The sequence below is a fragment of the Notolabrus celidotus genome, chromosome 20, assembly GCF_009762535.1.
Source record: "Notolabrus celidotus isolate fNotCel1 chromosome 20, fNotCel1.pri, whole genome shotgun sequence".
Taxonomy (NCBI): Eukaryota; Metazoa; Chordata; class Actinopteri; order Labriformes; family Labridae; genus Notolabrus; species Notolabrus celidotus.
Genome location: NC_048291.1, coordinates 25,987,685 through 26,003,518, shown reverse-complemented (window position 1 = coordinate 26,003,518; position 15,834 = coordinate 25,987,685). Strand labels below are relative to the sequence as shown.

At 39.9% G+C, this 15,834-nt stretch overlaps 2 protein-coding genes across 3 annotated transcripts; one reads left to right on the top strand and one right to left on the bottom strand.

Annotated features, from left to right (window-relative positions):
- Nucleotides 1-2,602: 2,602 nt before the first annotated feature.
- Nucleotides 2,603-5,515, top strand: cldni (claudin i). Its single transcript, XM_034711309.1, has 3 exons — nucleotides 2,603-2,746; nucleotides 3,886-4,018; nucleotides 4,312-5,515. Exons 2-3 carry the CDS (start codon nucleotides 3,887-3,889, stop codon nucleotides 4,810-4,812), a joined length of 633 nt encoding a protein of 210 aa, XP_034567200.1. The 5' UTR covers nucleotides 2,603-2,746; nucleotide 3,886; the 3' UTR covers nucleotides 4,813-5,515.
- A 78-nt stretch (nucleotides 5,516-5,593) lies between these two features.
- On the bottom strand, nucleotides 5,594-14,486 carry coro1a (coronin, actin binding protein, 1A). 2 transcript variants are annotated; one of them, XM_034711305.1, is made up of 11 exons: nucleotides 13,953-14,486; nucleotides 12,333-12,536; nucleotides 11,007-11,129; nucleotides 10,787-10,916; nucleotides 9,425-9,606; nucleotides 8,859-8,978; nucleotides 8,212-8,316; nucleotides 7,979-8,124; nucleotides 7,467-7,524; nucleotides 6,163-6,378; nucleotides 5,594-5,929 (listed from the first exon to the last, which is right to left on the bottom strand). In XM_034711305.1, the coding sequence occupies exons 1-11, from the start codon at nucleotides 14,001-14,003 to the stop codon at nucleotides 5,837-5,839; spliced, it is 1,428 nt and encodes a 475-aa protein (XP_034567196.1). In that variant the 5' UTR covers nucleotides 14,004-14,486; the 3' UTR covers nucleotides 5,594-5,836. The 2 variants fall into 2 exon arrangements, with proteins under 2 accessions (XP_034567196.1, XP_034567197.1); XM_034711306.1 differs by lacking the exon at nucleotides 13,953-14,486 and adding an exon at nucleotides 13,699-13,916.
- Nucleotides 14,487-15,834: the final 1,348 nt, after the last annotated feature.

Genomic DNA, 15,834 nt, shown 5'->3' with positions numbered 1-15,834 from the left:
ATGTCTTTGTTCTGTATCTCTGACACTGTACAGATATTCAGATTAATAATCACGGTTTAGGGTCAAATAACAATTCATTCTACTTTGGGTCTTTGTTTGGTTTCTCCAGTGAATGATTCAAACCTCTGACTCTTCCTGCAAAACCAAACAATGTTGTCAGATCATACCCCAAGTCAATCAAATTACAGTTTTTCTCAATTGTTTACACACAAATATTAGTACTTGAGACACAATGACCACAACATGTAACCCATGCACCAACCCCCTGAACCAATTCTGTTAAACTACAAGCACAATTTCTGCTTTACACTCAAATTGCAGTTCTAAAACACACATTTTTCAAAACTCTACACACAATTCTCATGCATTTGGCACAATTTTCATGAAGAAAATCTCTTGTTTTCACAAGGAACACATTGGCATTCAAAATCTAAAGTTAATTGCCCTACTATGCACTCTGACTCGTCACATGGGCAAACACCTGTCACACAGTTTTACATTTAGAAATCAGAGCTTTAGCATAAAAGGGCGACAGGTGAGCTTTTCTGTTTTGAAGCAATGGATGCCAACATTGGAAACAGAAAAGCTCACCTCAATCCTATTGAGGCCTGGAGATGGAAAGTGTATGACCAAAATCCACAAACCAGTATACCCCCTTCTCCAAGCTATGGAAGACACATGTGGGGATATAGCAGTTGATGCTTTTCATGTCTGGATTCACCAGGCGATATTTCCCCCGCTGCTTGGCCAGGGAAAACATTGCTTGTGATGTGGATGAGGTTCTGTGGCCAGACTGAAACAGAAGAGAAGATGCAGCATAGTTTTTTTTTTCTTTTACTGCAACTGTATACAGTAAATGATTCTGTTGTTGTGTAGACCACTGTATGTGCAACTTTGTGTTAGTTGGGATGTACACTGTGTACACATTTTAAAAAATAAAATATATTTGTTTGTATATTTGTTGTTTGTGGAATTCAGGGGTTTAGATGATGCTTGATGTTTAATTACAAAATATACATTTATACTACTACTTCTATTACTTTTACTAATACTGCTAACATCAATCAATCAATCAAGCTTGATTTACAAAGCACCTTTCATAAGAAGCAGGAATAAATGTACCTATTTAGTTTTGTACTTTTCTTAGAACATGCTAATACAATTTTTAATCCCTTCATTTATTTTAATAATTACTCTTTTATATGCTCTTGTTTACTTTATACTGTTTGTACTATCTACTTTGCTGCTGTAACACTTTAAATTTCCCCATTGTGGGACAAATAAAGGAATATCTTATCTTATCGTATCGTATCGTATCGTATCGTATCGTATCGTATCGTATCTTATCTTATCTTATCTTATCTCTTATCTTATCTCTTATCTTATCTCTTATCTTATCTCTTATCAAATGAATTTCTTAAATTTGTTTAGATTGCTTTTAGGTTTCCCGTCTGTTCAGCTGTCCCGACATGTAAACATAGATCATAGAGACCTCAATTGACCTCTTCGTTTATTTGGTGATATTTATAGCGTTGAATCTTGACGTTGAATTATTGAGATTATGAGCAGAGATTATGTCGGGTACTGTACCTGAGTAGATCCATTTAAAACTTGACCTAAGTTACTTCCTAGTTTCAACATTTGAGTGTCTTAATTTCAACATTATCTGTACTATATCTGAAGCATCATCCCAGAGGACTTCTCTTGTATGAAATGGGGGTACACAAAGTTCACCACTGGATACAAATTCAAATTATTTCATGTGCTCATTGTGGTCAAACTACAAAATAGCAACAACAAAAAGCTCGTTAAGAATTCCAAATAATTCCCTTTAATTAGATGTTAAAGTTGGATTTAATTTCTGTTAAAATCCAGCTGATACCATGTCAAATGTCAGCTGTACATGTGATTTATTCTTTGTCTTTATTATTTATCATACATGTTAAAAATGAATTGGCACACCTCTCCATCAGTGAACTCAAATCTAAATTTGTCTTCATATTATGCAAACCAAAACTCTGTTAAAGTGTGTCACTCCGTCTGCATGTCCATGAGTGTGTTACTGTTACTCTATGTTTAGTTTCCCAACATCACTTTTTATTACCTCATATTCATTCTTTCCCATGATCCATGAATCATCTTGCGCAAAATCCTAATCTTGTCTCGGTTTCCTAAATCAGTCTCCTGAAGTTGGTCATCACAGTTTCGACACAGGCAAGTAGGTGTGTGTGTGTGTGTGTGTGTGCTTGGGGGTCTGTGACGCGCAGGTATGGAAGCGTAGGTGGAAAAAAAAAATTCTCCAAAATGACTCACTTTTTTCCCATGGACCTGTGATGAATACAACAACATTATTCACACAGTATCATCACAACAACCTCATTGTTTGTTTGTTTGGTGCTATTTTCATCAAAATTCAACCAAATCTGAGATCCTACAACTTAACCTTTATCCTCAGAGTCGTGTTAGGTATGAACTCCTGAGCTCTATGGTAGCTCTATTGTGGAAAAAGAGAGGGAAACCTACGCAGAAGACAAGTCCAGTCTGGTCTTGAGGTCCTCCCCTCCTGTGTACCTTCCTCCTGGAGCTCAAGCCCGACCCTGCCCCTCACATTCTTCTACAAATACCCCCCATCTTCTTCTGCAGACTCCAGATTTGAGCATCCGACAACAGCGTCTACTCAACAAGAAGGAAGAACATTAAGGCTTGGTTTTCAGTTTTTGGAAGTTCAGAGGACACAGAACGAAGGGTAGGCATCTCTTTTTTAATTCACTTTTTTATTCTGATGGTCAGAGTGAACTTTAGAATAAATCTGTGAATAAATCTTGTAATGTTGAAATGATTGAGAATGACAGGATCAGTTGAGGATGAACTCACACTTTAAAATGATTTTGTGTGTGATCAGAGGTTCAATCAGACTTTGCATTCCTCAGAACAGAAAACTAAATGGTGTGCATCTTTGCAGTAAAACTATCAAAGTTCCTGAGGAAGAAACAAACAAATGATGAGGGAGTGAGTCATGTTTCTTTAGAATAATTGACTCTTTAGTTGAGCTACCTTGGTTCAGAGTTTGAGGCCTGGGGCGGGTCTTACTTTAAAGTGAATTACTTCTTACTCTGGTCTTAATCCAGTCTAAGTCACCCTTCCCAACCTGGACCTGATTCTTGCCTCACATTATGAGGCAGAATTGTAGATAATCAGATTTGTGATTTGCAATTGTTTGAGTGTGTAAGGAACATTTGAAGTGTCTGCATGGAGGACAAACAAAGGGAAGGGCTCTCTTGCAGGATGAGTCTGTAAACTGTATTTTGTAGAATGTGTCCAGAGAAATATGGACGTGTGATTCATTCATCAAGGTTTTTTTAATAGCATCTGAATTTATGCAAAATTTAATTTCAAAGTTTCAAACTTTTTTTTATTATTTTGTCAATTTGTCAATTTTCTGATGAGGATGTAACATAAAACATAAAAAGTAGAGCAGTGGCTTCAAACTTTAGATTTAGTTATCCTCTGTATGAAGAAGAATCAGACATTTTGAGGATCAAATCAATAAAGAGGCAGATGTTCGGAGTAAAAAGTTGTGAGGGAGTGGCCGAGCGGAGATCCAGGAGGCCCCGGGCCTGTCAGGACTTGAATTGGTTTTCAAACGTAGCCCTGAGACACATAATCCTGTGAAGGCCTGTCTGAGGGAGTGGGTGTTTGTCTGAGTGTGTTCAGCTATGTGATCACAAAACCCCCGAAGATCAACAGTAACACCACAGGAACAACACATCCAGCACTCTGCTAGCTTTGATCACTCCTCCTCTTTAACTGCAGGAGGAACAGGGGACATTAACTTCCAAAGTATGAACTCTCCTAACTTTCTCTCTCTCTTGTTCTTTTTTCCAGAATGGGATCAGTCGGGGTTCAGATTGTGTGTGTGGCCCTCGCGGTCCTTGGCCTGATCGGGGTCATTGTAAGTTGCGCCGTCCCACGCTGGAGGGTGTCCTCCTTCACAGGAGCCAACATCGTGACTGCACAGGTAAGGATCCAACTTTGAATAAAACATAAAGATGAGGGGAAATAAATCAGGTGACGATGAAAGACTCAACAAGTCTTCATCTGTGATTATATGTACGTGGGGGAAAGTGTGAAGAGCTCTACATTGAGAGTCAATTATACAAACAAAATGAGTCTGTAAAGCTGACAATCAAATGGAGGAAAAAGTACAACATTTGAATTTGATTGCAGTAAAGTAGAAGCTTCAGTTCAGTTGCCCTCCATCAGTACATTAAAATGACTGACATCTCTCCTTCTATCTGTGTGTTTGTGCAGAGCAACCAGGAGGGCCTGTGGATGGAGTGTGTGGTGCAGAGTACCGGCCAGCAGCAGTGCAAAAACTACGATTCCCTGCTGGTGTTGCCCTCTGACCTGCAGGCTGCCCGCGCCATGACCATCATCAGCTGCATGCTGAGCATCATCAGCCTCCTCATCCTCTTCTGCGGCGCCGACTTCACCACCTGCATCGAGAACGAGGACGCCAAGCCCAAGATGAGCCTGGTGGCCGGGATCGGCCTCGTGCTGGCCGGCTTGCTGGTCATCATCCCTGTCAGCTGGTCCGCCCACATCACCGTGCGGGGCTTCAACGACCCCCTGACGCCCGCGTCATTGAAGAGGGAGATGGGAGCGTGCATCTATGTGGGGTGGGGCGCCGGCATTCTGCTGCTTCTGGGTGGAGGTCTGCTGTGCTGCTTCAGCAGGCGGTCTGGAAGCTCTGGAGGAACCGCCAAGTACTACAGCAACAGTGCATCCGCCCCCAACAAAAACTACGTGTAGTTTCTTCATGGAGGGGACTCATGGTGCGGGAGGGGGATGAATTTGGTTAAAGACTGGCGAGCAAACAAAGTAGATGACACCAGGGGTTGTTTTTGAAAAAGTGGAGTAAAGTCATTGTAAATACTGATTATAAATGTCTTCAATGTTTTCCTGCATATCCAAAGTTAAGCTGGTGATGTTATTTTTAAGCTGTTTTCTATTCGGTGCTGGGTTCACATATCTTTTTCTAAAGGGAAACAAATAAAACAAGCTGAACATTTCAGATAAACATTGTGATTTTACTGTCCAAACTCTGCTCCTTTTATTTCTAATTGCCTTTAAATTGGACTCAAAGTGTTCTCAAAGGATCCACACAAGAATCAAATGAAATCAAAGATCTGAAATGTAAAAGATTTGAGACACAAAGTTATCTGATAACAAGGTCAGTGTTCAACATTTCAATGTAGAGCAGCCGTCCAATTTCTGAAGATGCACTAGTGCTTCGGTGTTTTAGTTTAGTTTCAGTCTACCTTGTTTTTTCATCTACAGTCAGAAAAAGCTGCTTTTAAAACTTCAACCACGTTCACCTCATTGGACCTCAGGGAGCGTCTGTGTGTACGCCTTTCATTCCCAAACATCCGAACGACATTTCAAAAGTTCTGTATAAAATCTTCATGTGGTTTATTTTCCTCATTTTGTATGTTGATGAGTATTAATGATTAAACCTGGTTAAAGTCAAACATGTGTTTCCTGTGTGTGTTTCATGTGTGTAAGAAAACAAACTCAAAGTATCTTTTCCATATACAGTATACAGAAGACTTTATTTCAAATAAAAAGCATATATTAAAAAAAGGATTTTTAAATCAGACCCAAAAACTGATTCAAGCTTCCAGCTAAAGTCAAATAACGTCACATTTTTGAACTGTTGTCTGAAATCCCTCCTTTTGTCTCACCACAAAGTTACAACAGCCGTCTGGTCTCCTCGTGTTTTCTCTCCTGACTTCTGCTCCTGATTTGTTTTTCTTGTTCTCATAGCTCTTCTCCTTTAATGCTTGGTCTCCAGCTCACCCACACGCTTGGTCAGCTCCTCTATCGCTGCTTTCAGGTCTTTCACCTCCTGTTTCAAAGACTGCACCTCCTGCACACACACACACACACATGGACACACATGTACAGAGAATGATTTCACATCAACAACAATAATCCAAAGATTTACAGCAAACCAGAGTCCTGCATAACAAGATCCCACTTTAAAAATGTAAAAGCAAAATGCACATTCAGATAGAAGGAACTGACATTTCAATAAATGTATTTCCATCCCAGCATCCTAAACCAAAAACATCCCATGATCTCAATCTATTGACGTCTTACCTCGCCACTTCCCTGTTGACTCCCGGCACACACAGTCGTGGTCTTCAGAAGACTCTTGTGGACTTTGAACTCCTTGGTTTTGGTCGTTGTTGTAAACCCGTCCTTTAGAGAGATCATGATGGGCTGACCGTCTTTTCCCTGAAACCACTCGTCGGCCTCTACGGACGGCTCAGGACCGATGGTGTCCGGGTACAGATCCTCCTGGAATAGATCAGACTGCGCAGGCAGAGACACAGAGACCGTTATGGGCTTATGTGATATGATGGAAAACAAGTGAGGATAAGAGTTGCAGATTTTGTGGTGAGGAGGAGGAGGAGGACATGATGCATTTATTTTGGTTTTGTCCTGATGTTGTGTCCTCTGGCAGCAGGAGGCAGGCTGTCTACCTGAAGATGGAATCAGCCTTTATCCCCTTTTAATATAATTTGGAGTTCTCAAGACGATCAAAACATGATATTGAACATCATTGTAGTACTTGGAAAGTTTTATATATTGAATTGGCTGAAAAATGTGTCCTTCATTTTAACTCTTAATGATTGACCACGTTTTCTACATGTAAAATAATGTATACATCTCTTTGTCGATGGTTGATGGAATTAACAGCAAGTTTAGCTCCTGAAAAACTTACTTCTGTTGTAAGGAAGAAGGCTTCTGAGTTTACTGATATCTGGGGGACATTTCTGAATTTTATAAAAAATGTTGACATTGAAGAAGAGTTGGGATTGTGAGGCGATGAGGCGAAAGACACGTTCTATATTTTCAATGTGAGGAATGTATGAAATGTGTGCCAGTATATATATAGATATATATATTTTGCATTTATAATTTTTTTACTGAATTGGAGTTTTTTTTATGTATTATTATTATTATTATTATTATTATAATTATGATTAATATTATTATTATTATTAGTAGTAGTATTAGTAGTAGTAGTAGTAGTAGTACTATTATTATTATTATCATTTCCATTATTATTATTATTATTATTATTTGTTTGTTTTTAAATCTTATTTTATTTATGTAAGATTTTGTCTGGAATTTTCTGAAAATGTACTATTTAAGCATTACTCTTATTTATTGATTTAATAATTACGTTTTCTGTGTGTAATATTCTGCCAATATTTGTGTGTGTGTGTGTGTGTGTGTGGGGGGGGGGGGGTCTGTATGCTTTGATGCATTTTGTGAATACCCTGTAAAATGTGAAATCAATAAAACATATGTTCACACAAAAAAAAAAAAAAAGTATATATACATAGATATCCTGCATCCCTACGAAATGACACATGGTGTAGGCCTGTTTGTACCTTGCGTGGCACTGTCATGATGATGGGCTCACATTTCCTGTCATGGAGTTTGTAGAACCTGAAAGAAGAAGAAGAAGAAGAAGGTAAAACAAGCTGTGGGTCATCAGCTGAGATTGAACTTATAACTAAACAACCAGACAGTCTTATGGTGTCGGAATAACTGGAGACATTTGATCCCAACTGTGAAAGATCACTGATTATATTTATGTTGCTATGAGAACTCTTTGCTTAATGCTAAATACAAAGTGCATCAAAGGCTGATAAAAATGGTCATTAGAAATGATTCATATTTGTATTCTTTCAGGCCTGAAATGCCGGTCACATGTTGTGTCCAAGCTGTAGTAAAGCCACCCACCACCAGCGGGGGCTGTAGCTCCAGTTGAGGGTAGCTGCCATAATGCTATAATGCTCTACTACCCAGATGTAATCAAGCACAGCTGACATCAGTCATACTACACTCCTAACTGAACTGAAAACACCTTTTTTTATCCTGAAGAAGTTAAAGTCTCTACCTGGCGATTTCACATTTGTTGATCTCCAGTCCTCTCTTTGGCATGTAACCCACCCCCTTCTGGCTCTCCTTGCTGCTGTACATGGACAGGTAGTGGACGTAAGGAGCCTCGTCCGTCACCTCAAAGTAACGGATGCTGCTGTCTCCCTGTGACAGAGGTGAGTAAAGTCAGCTGTGTGTGTGTGTCCGTGTGGATGAGACTGACACAGAGAAGAAGGGACACTTGAATCTCACCTTGCCACAGAGGTAGACGACTCCAGTGTCGGGGTCAAAGAACGGCAGGAGGACTCCGCTGCTGGTGTCTAGTTCCTGCAGGGTCAGCGGCGCGTCGAAGTTTTTCTGTTGGAACAGATTCAGATGCATAGAGTTATACCTTTGATTACATCCGGTGCAACAACATCATGAGTAAAACCCACAGCTGCTGGAGCAGACTGCAGGTAAGCCAAGGATTCATTGCAGAACAACAACGCCCTTAATGCTGTAAGCCTCCAGTTGGGAAACAGGAGTGTTATAAATACAATGAATAGCTACAAAGGCATTCTAGTGTTGCACAAAAGCTCCACCTATCAATGTTTCATATCAAATATGAATCTAAGACCCTCTCACGTTGAATGTAATGTAGACATCCTATAATGTAGACACACCAAGAACACTGTGGGGATCCTAAGGCCCTGTTAAGCTGTTTCATTACTACACATATTTGATAGAACATCCATGCATCCTTTCCTACCGTGCTTTAATCTCTTTGACTAAGTAATGACTTCTAAACATTTCAAAACATAAGGAAAACAACAAGGACCATGAGTCTCAGTGAAATGAAAAGGCTTCCAGTGTGAGACACTGAAGTCCTGAACTCAAACACGCAGGAAGTCGACACTCACTGGGTCCCACAGCGCCACCTGCCTCTCACTCATGCGGCTGAAGCCGGTGCTGAGGATCTTCCCGCCCGACACGAACACTGCCCTCACAGGCCGGAAGCCCTCGTGACACTTCACCTTCTCCTGTGGGCGGAGCAGAGATGGAGGTGTTAGAGACAGGAAGTTAAAAATTAAAACATTATTTTACTTTACTTTATTTTTTACTCACTTTCATCTCTTACCTGCTTTAAGGAAAATACTGACTGATTACAGCAAGTGTCAATAATCTAAGAGCTGAAGTGATGAGTCAGGAAATGATGAGGCAGATCTTTTAATCAATATTGTTGAAGCCTCTTTTCCTTTACCTTGACAATTTCTGATCTTCTATGAGTTAAATTAAAAGTTGACTGATGGAGAATAACTGAGGCAGATGAATATAATAAATACTAGAAACTCATCTTTAAATAGGCTGTAGTTAGTATTTGATTTAAATGTCACTCAGATGTCAGCAGAGTATCATTACCGCCGACTCGTTCAGTTAAGTTCCAATGAGGATGAGAATGTGTGATTAAGAAGACGAGAGGACCCACCTGGAGGACGGTTCCCTTGCGGGGGTCCAGCACCCGCATGGTCTTGTCCTTGCAGGAGGTGAGGATCTGGGAGCCGTCCCTGTTCCAGCAGGCGCTGTAAATCATGTCAGGGTGCACGGTGTCGATCCTCACCATCTCCTCTCCACGAGCCACGTTCCACAGGATCACCACGTTATCGCAGCCTGAGAGGACACAGTGGAATCACAGCGCTGAATGAAGAGGGTACATTTATTAACCCTCCTGTTATGTTCCGGGTCAGATTGACCCATTTCAAAATTAAAAATTAAAAAAATATATTTGTTTAAGTATTTTTTCGGTATGAAACTTCTTCTGCTTGGCTTCATTAACGTAATTAACTTATAAAATAAAAATGGTTCCTTTCACATATTTGCAACCCTCCCCCTGCATGCTTATATTACACAGATACTGTTCCTGGGTCAACTTGACCCAGCTCTCAAAGTGGAGATTAAAAGGGGTCAGAAGTGTCAAATAGTAATTGTTTCTTTGCAACTGTGTGACATATTTCACCCCACCTTCTCTGTTCCCGTGGACAAACTCCATCCACATTGAGTGGGGCAAAACATATCAAGATTCTCTGCAAGGGAGTCCTATCAAAATTATACTTTTTAAAGTTTTAACATACATTTTCATGAAAACAAGTGAGTCATCCTCTTTGAACCATGATCTGTGAGAATTAAAGAACATCATTGCACTAAATATTGATTTAAATGGTCAGTAATGGAGTTAATGATGAGATTAGAAAGATGTTTATTGGGATTTTTGGGGGTTTTGACACTTTTGGATAACTAAATATGCCCCGGGTCAAATTGACCCAGGAACATTATTGCTGTTCTTGAGAAACAAACATAACAGGAGGGTTAAAAGTATGTTTTTCATTCATATTAATTCTCACAAACATGCACACTTTGCAGTCAGAGATTCTTTGTTCCCCCTAAAACACTCTGATACAGATAATGTGTTTCATCTTTATATGTGTTTATGATAAAACACAGGAAACAGGTCAGCTGTTTTTATTCAGTATATCTGAGATTATATGTTGTCATCAGTTTTCATTAACACAAAGACACCCTTGCTGTCAAAATATGTGTAATTGCACAGAAGTCCACAGAGCTCCTCTCTGTAGACTGTTACACAAGTTCATTCTGTGTGCCACTCTTCTGTCAGGTTGTTGTGACAGTGCTGTTCAGCCTGTCTGTTTGATAATCTCATTTTGCAGAAGTAAAAATAAATGATGAAACTACACTGAGAAGACAAAACACTTATGGACATTACTTACTATCCATAATTCACAATGGAATAAAAGGAGCAATGTAATTGGTGTGTGTGTGCAGAGTGCTTTACCTGCACTCATCAGCACATTGTGGGCGGTGGGGTGCCAGCTCAGGATGCCCACACGTTTGGAGTGTCCTTCCAGCTTAACGACGGGTTCTGTTAGCGGTGAGGTCAGCCCGCCTTCAGGGATCTCCCAAATCTACTCACCAAGGACAGAATTAAAGAAAATGAATTCACACGTTATAATACAAACAATAAACACTCACTGTTGTGTTTTGAATATGCCTACCATGACGCTGCAGTCCTCTGAGCCGCTGGCGATGATGTTGTCATTGTGAGGACAGAACTCGATTTCCAGGACGGGTCCTGTGTGGCCGCACACGGTGGGGTAGGACATGTCGATACGTCCCGTCTGCAGGGGGGCATAAAAAAGGTGAATAAAACTCTCTACATCAGGTTAAATTCACATGATGAATTAGCTTCAGACGGAGGAGGGAGTTGATCGTCAGGTGAAACAACTTTAACACCTATGACTCCAATTACTACTGTTGTCTAAAAATAGCACACTGTATCATTCCCACCTGGCTCCACTGAGTTACCGCGGTTGGTCTCTTATCACCAATTGTATGTTCTTAAAGCAGCATGACACAAATATGATGTAATCTATTATATTTATCTCAAAACAGTGGAAGTGTTTCCATGTCTCTGCTGTTCTGCAATTTTATGCCCACTGGTTCCTTTAAAAATTATTTACCCAGGAGGATTACATAATCCATCAGAGGAAAGACCATGAACAATGAGGTTTCTGCAAGGTTCACTGAGGCGTTTAACACCTTTATATACAGCATATAATACAGCTTTAAGACTGTGTTACAGGAGTGTGAATGCATGTATGTAGGAGAATAAAGCCTTGAGTTATTTGTTATCATATGAAATAACATGCAAGATATTTTCTGCAACTCTGAATAATACTAATTAGCAGTAAAAAGAAAATATTAAGACTTTTGTAGATGAAATGCAGACAAAAGCATCCCTCTATAGGTGCTGCTTCAATACTTTCTTAGTCATTTCAAACTGTGAATAATTTGTGTGTTTCACAATTCAGAGCTCAGAGGGAACGTCCCTAAAAGAAGCTTGTCTGAGTTCAAACACTTTTCAAATGTTCAGATGAGCATAAACAAAGCCACAAAGTCTGCAATTCCCCACTTTTTTCAGGCACATTAAAATGCAATAAAGAAATCTGAAGCCATCTAACGGTACTCTGAAAGTGTGTGCAGAATAACCGGGTTGAGGCCACATCCTGCCTCTGCTGAGCAGACTACTAACTCCTAATATGGTGAAAACTTCTCAACAGCAGAGCGAGTGACGTGTAGAAAGACTCAAAGTCTGCACCAAACTTCCTTCTTTAGCTGCATGTGTGATTTGGACTGGCAGAATTCAAATTTTTAAATGAACCTGGGGCGTTCAAGGAAAAAAAACACAACAGAAGAGTACTTTGCATGTGGAGTAATCGAGGCATTCAAAAGAAGTACTTTAAGAGGTGACATGAAGTGATAAGCAGCAGGTGTGTTATATCTTCCTTGCACCAACACTAACACTAACTCCAGTGCATCACCTTGGTCAGGGGCAACACTATGAAGGCTCCTCCACCGCTGGCATCCACAATCATGGCCACAAACTTGGGGTTGACAGAGCAGAAGAGGCTGTCCCATGTCATCTGGGAGATCCTGATGTCATCGTAGCACTGGTCAGCTTTCAAAGCCTGGCCGAAGACATGGCGGAACTTACTGGACCTCACAACCTTCCTGGACATGGTGAACTGGAGAAAGAGAGAGGGGTTAAAACATAAAGTAGAATCAGGCTGATCAACCTGATGTATTACTCCGGGCAGTTCAAGTGCACACCTAACGGAAGAAAGAGTTGAGCAATGTATATTTGAGTTTCCTTAATATGCATACTTTAAGATATGTGGAAATAAAGTGAGGGACACAGCTGACGACACGCTCTAAGACACGACAGAGGAAAGCTAAAAAAGAGGAAGTCAAATCTTTCACAACTGCTTCCTCTAGTCTGTCTGTGCCTGGGTGGTACTCAGCCCTCTTTCTGTATCTCTTTGCCTTCCATTAAAAAGGCAAGGGTTACCTTATTAACTGTGAATGCTAATAATAAAACAAGACAATAGCAGTGGGATAGCAAGAAAAAACAATGCTATTCGTCATCAGTTGTGCTGCACGTGCTCTAAACTCAAAAGAAGGATGAGTTACCCAAAGCAGCAGTTACACCACATCCTTCAGAGAGAACGAAGTAACCACCGACCTTTCTCTCTTGCCTTATTTGTCGTTCACACATTCACGTTCTCATCGGTTCAGTTTTGCACTCTTGAAAGCGTATCACTCATGTCTAAAAATACACATGCAACAATTGCTCCGTTCACCAACTTAGAAACCCAAATAGAACAAAGAAAGAGGTTTCAAACTGTGCAGAAGTTCAGTTAATACAAGCTGCAAAGTAAACACACCTTGCACTCATAAGCAGCATCAAAAACACAGAATTTGTTTGCATTACCTCCATTTTTCGATTAGACTTCCTGAAATCTGCAGCCGCGCCTAAGCTCAGAGTCAGAGGGGTACGACAGTTCTGCTGCATGTGCATCACAAGACCTCTCTCTGCTCTCTGCCTAATTTAATAACCCTTTACAGAGTGAGCTGTAATTTTATCAGGAGTCTAAATGCATGTCAATAATTTCTGTCTACCGCTGTCTCTCTCTCTCTGTTGTGATGGGAAACATTGACTTGTACAAAGTAGGAAACAATTCACTAAGTTGAAACAGGAGAGACTCGAGCCATATGGATCAAAGATGCTACATTCGAATCAAAGAGACCTCATTATCCACGCGTGACTCTATTCGGGATGAAAAGTGATATCTTCAGTATGTGTGAATGCACAGAAAGTCAAACAGCATCCATGTGTTGCAGGCCTACCTGAGAGAGAGGGGGCAGTTCAGATGAAGGAGATTCAGCAGTGCACCAAACACCCTGTCACTAGAATGAGAACTCAGGGGAGACGGTAGGTTAAAGTACATCACAACACAGCCTTTGAGGAAGTGACAGTTTCAAATGATGGTGGAAGTGGGAGGTGGCATGTTGGGGTTACAAAAACTGCCACATGAAGAGGAAGACAGTGTGAGTTTTATGAGATGATTAGTGAGGTTCTAATAAGAGATAGTTGTACATACTTTCATTAGAGTGTAGTTCAGTTCATCCCTGCAGGAGGAGATTTGGTCCATCGTTGCACAGGTGTCTTCTGATGGGTGGAATCCCTCATTTGTGGGAGTGCAGCGATCATCCAACAGGCTCAACGTAAAAGAGCTGCACAGTTAACCCTGAATGTTGTGCAAAATCACTGCAACATAATGAGATAGCTGGAAGACCTTCAGTTACAGACTTCTGACTGAATAACTCTCCTTGTGAGGATTTCATATCTATTATATTGCTTGGTGTGAGAAACATCATCTTATTCTAAACACAAACAAAACTAAAGAGTTGATATTTGACCCCAGGGCAGTCAGATCACATGACCCTGTTTTATTTAGTGATGGTCTAATTGACTATTTGCTTGTATTTGGGTATTCAGATGGATAACTTATTAAAGTGGAATGTTCATGTTGATTTCTTGTGTGCCAAACTGGCCCAAAGACTGCTTTTTCTCTGTAGACTCAGATTGTTTGGCATAAGTACAAGTGTGATGTTGACCTTCTATAATGCTGTCATGGGGTGACTGATGAGATATGGGATGGCAGCCTGGTTTGGCCCTCCATCTGTTCAATGTAAATCTAAGATGGAAGTTTTTAAAAATGTGCCATGAAAGTGATTGGTAAGAAAAATTGCCTGTCCCTTCAAACCATCTTTGGAAAAGCTGTCGTCAATCAGGCACAAAAGATCTTGAAGGACTCTTCTCATGTTCTTTATTCAAAGGTTCAGAGTGAGCAGATATAAAAGTAATCGCTTCAAGCTCTCCTTCCTCCCTACTTCCATCCCTCTACTCAACAAACAATCTGCACCAACATAATGCTCTTGTATGAGTATGAGGGTTCACTTACTCTGCACTAATGTTCATAGGCTATATTTTTTTACTGCCACATTGGTATCTTTTTTGTATTTATTGTATAATTGGTATTTGTTGTGTCATTGGTATGCCTCAGTGACATGGCTTTTTATCTGGACAGTGGGCATGTTATTGTATATTGGTGTGATGAATGAATGTGTTGTTTGTGAGCAGCACTGCACTTATGTCCAGGACATATTTCCCCCCGGGGACAATAAAGTTTATCTTATTTTTAGTCTCGCCTTTAACTGAGTTTTATTCTTATAACAGTTGTATTTATTTATTTATTTATCATCTAGTTCAAAATGTAGTCACTTTTTATTCTATTTTATTTCTTTTTTAAGTATAGCGTCTTATTTTCCTTTAATGGTTTAATATTTTAGTGTTTTATTATCTTAGAAATGTATTTTATTTTGGTGATTTTCATTTCCTGTGTTGAGTTGTAACATCTTATTTTACCTCCAGTGTTTCCTCATTAAGAAATCATAAGAGCTCAGTTCGTTCAGCATCTTCTTTTCTATTTTTATTCATTTATTTTATTTTCATTGTTTTTATTATTATTGTTACATATATTGTGTTCTTCACCTTAGGATTGGGGTCGGGGCTGGGTTGGGATAGGATGGGGGGGGGTCTTTTTATTTTTTTTTGTACAGCACTTTGTGTTACAATATCATTGTATGAAAAGCACTTTATTAATAAAGTCTGATTGATGATTGATTGATTATCTTATCTTATATTGGCTACTTGAGAAGTCACGCCTTCTTAACTTTTGAAAAAAGTTGCATGAAATGTTTTGTGACGGTGGTGTCAACTTTATAAAGTCTGAAAATGTAACTTTAAGTCACTTTTGGTAAAGTAAGTATTTTCAGTGTAGCCTTTTAAACTACATCAAACACATCTCCCTGCTGTGCAATGCAAACTGGAGATAGTAAGACCAAAAGTAGTCAGAACAGGTCTAATGAAAGGCGTTCTTGTTTGGCACTACGAGGAATACAACCTGTTCTAGACATCAT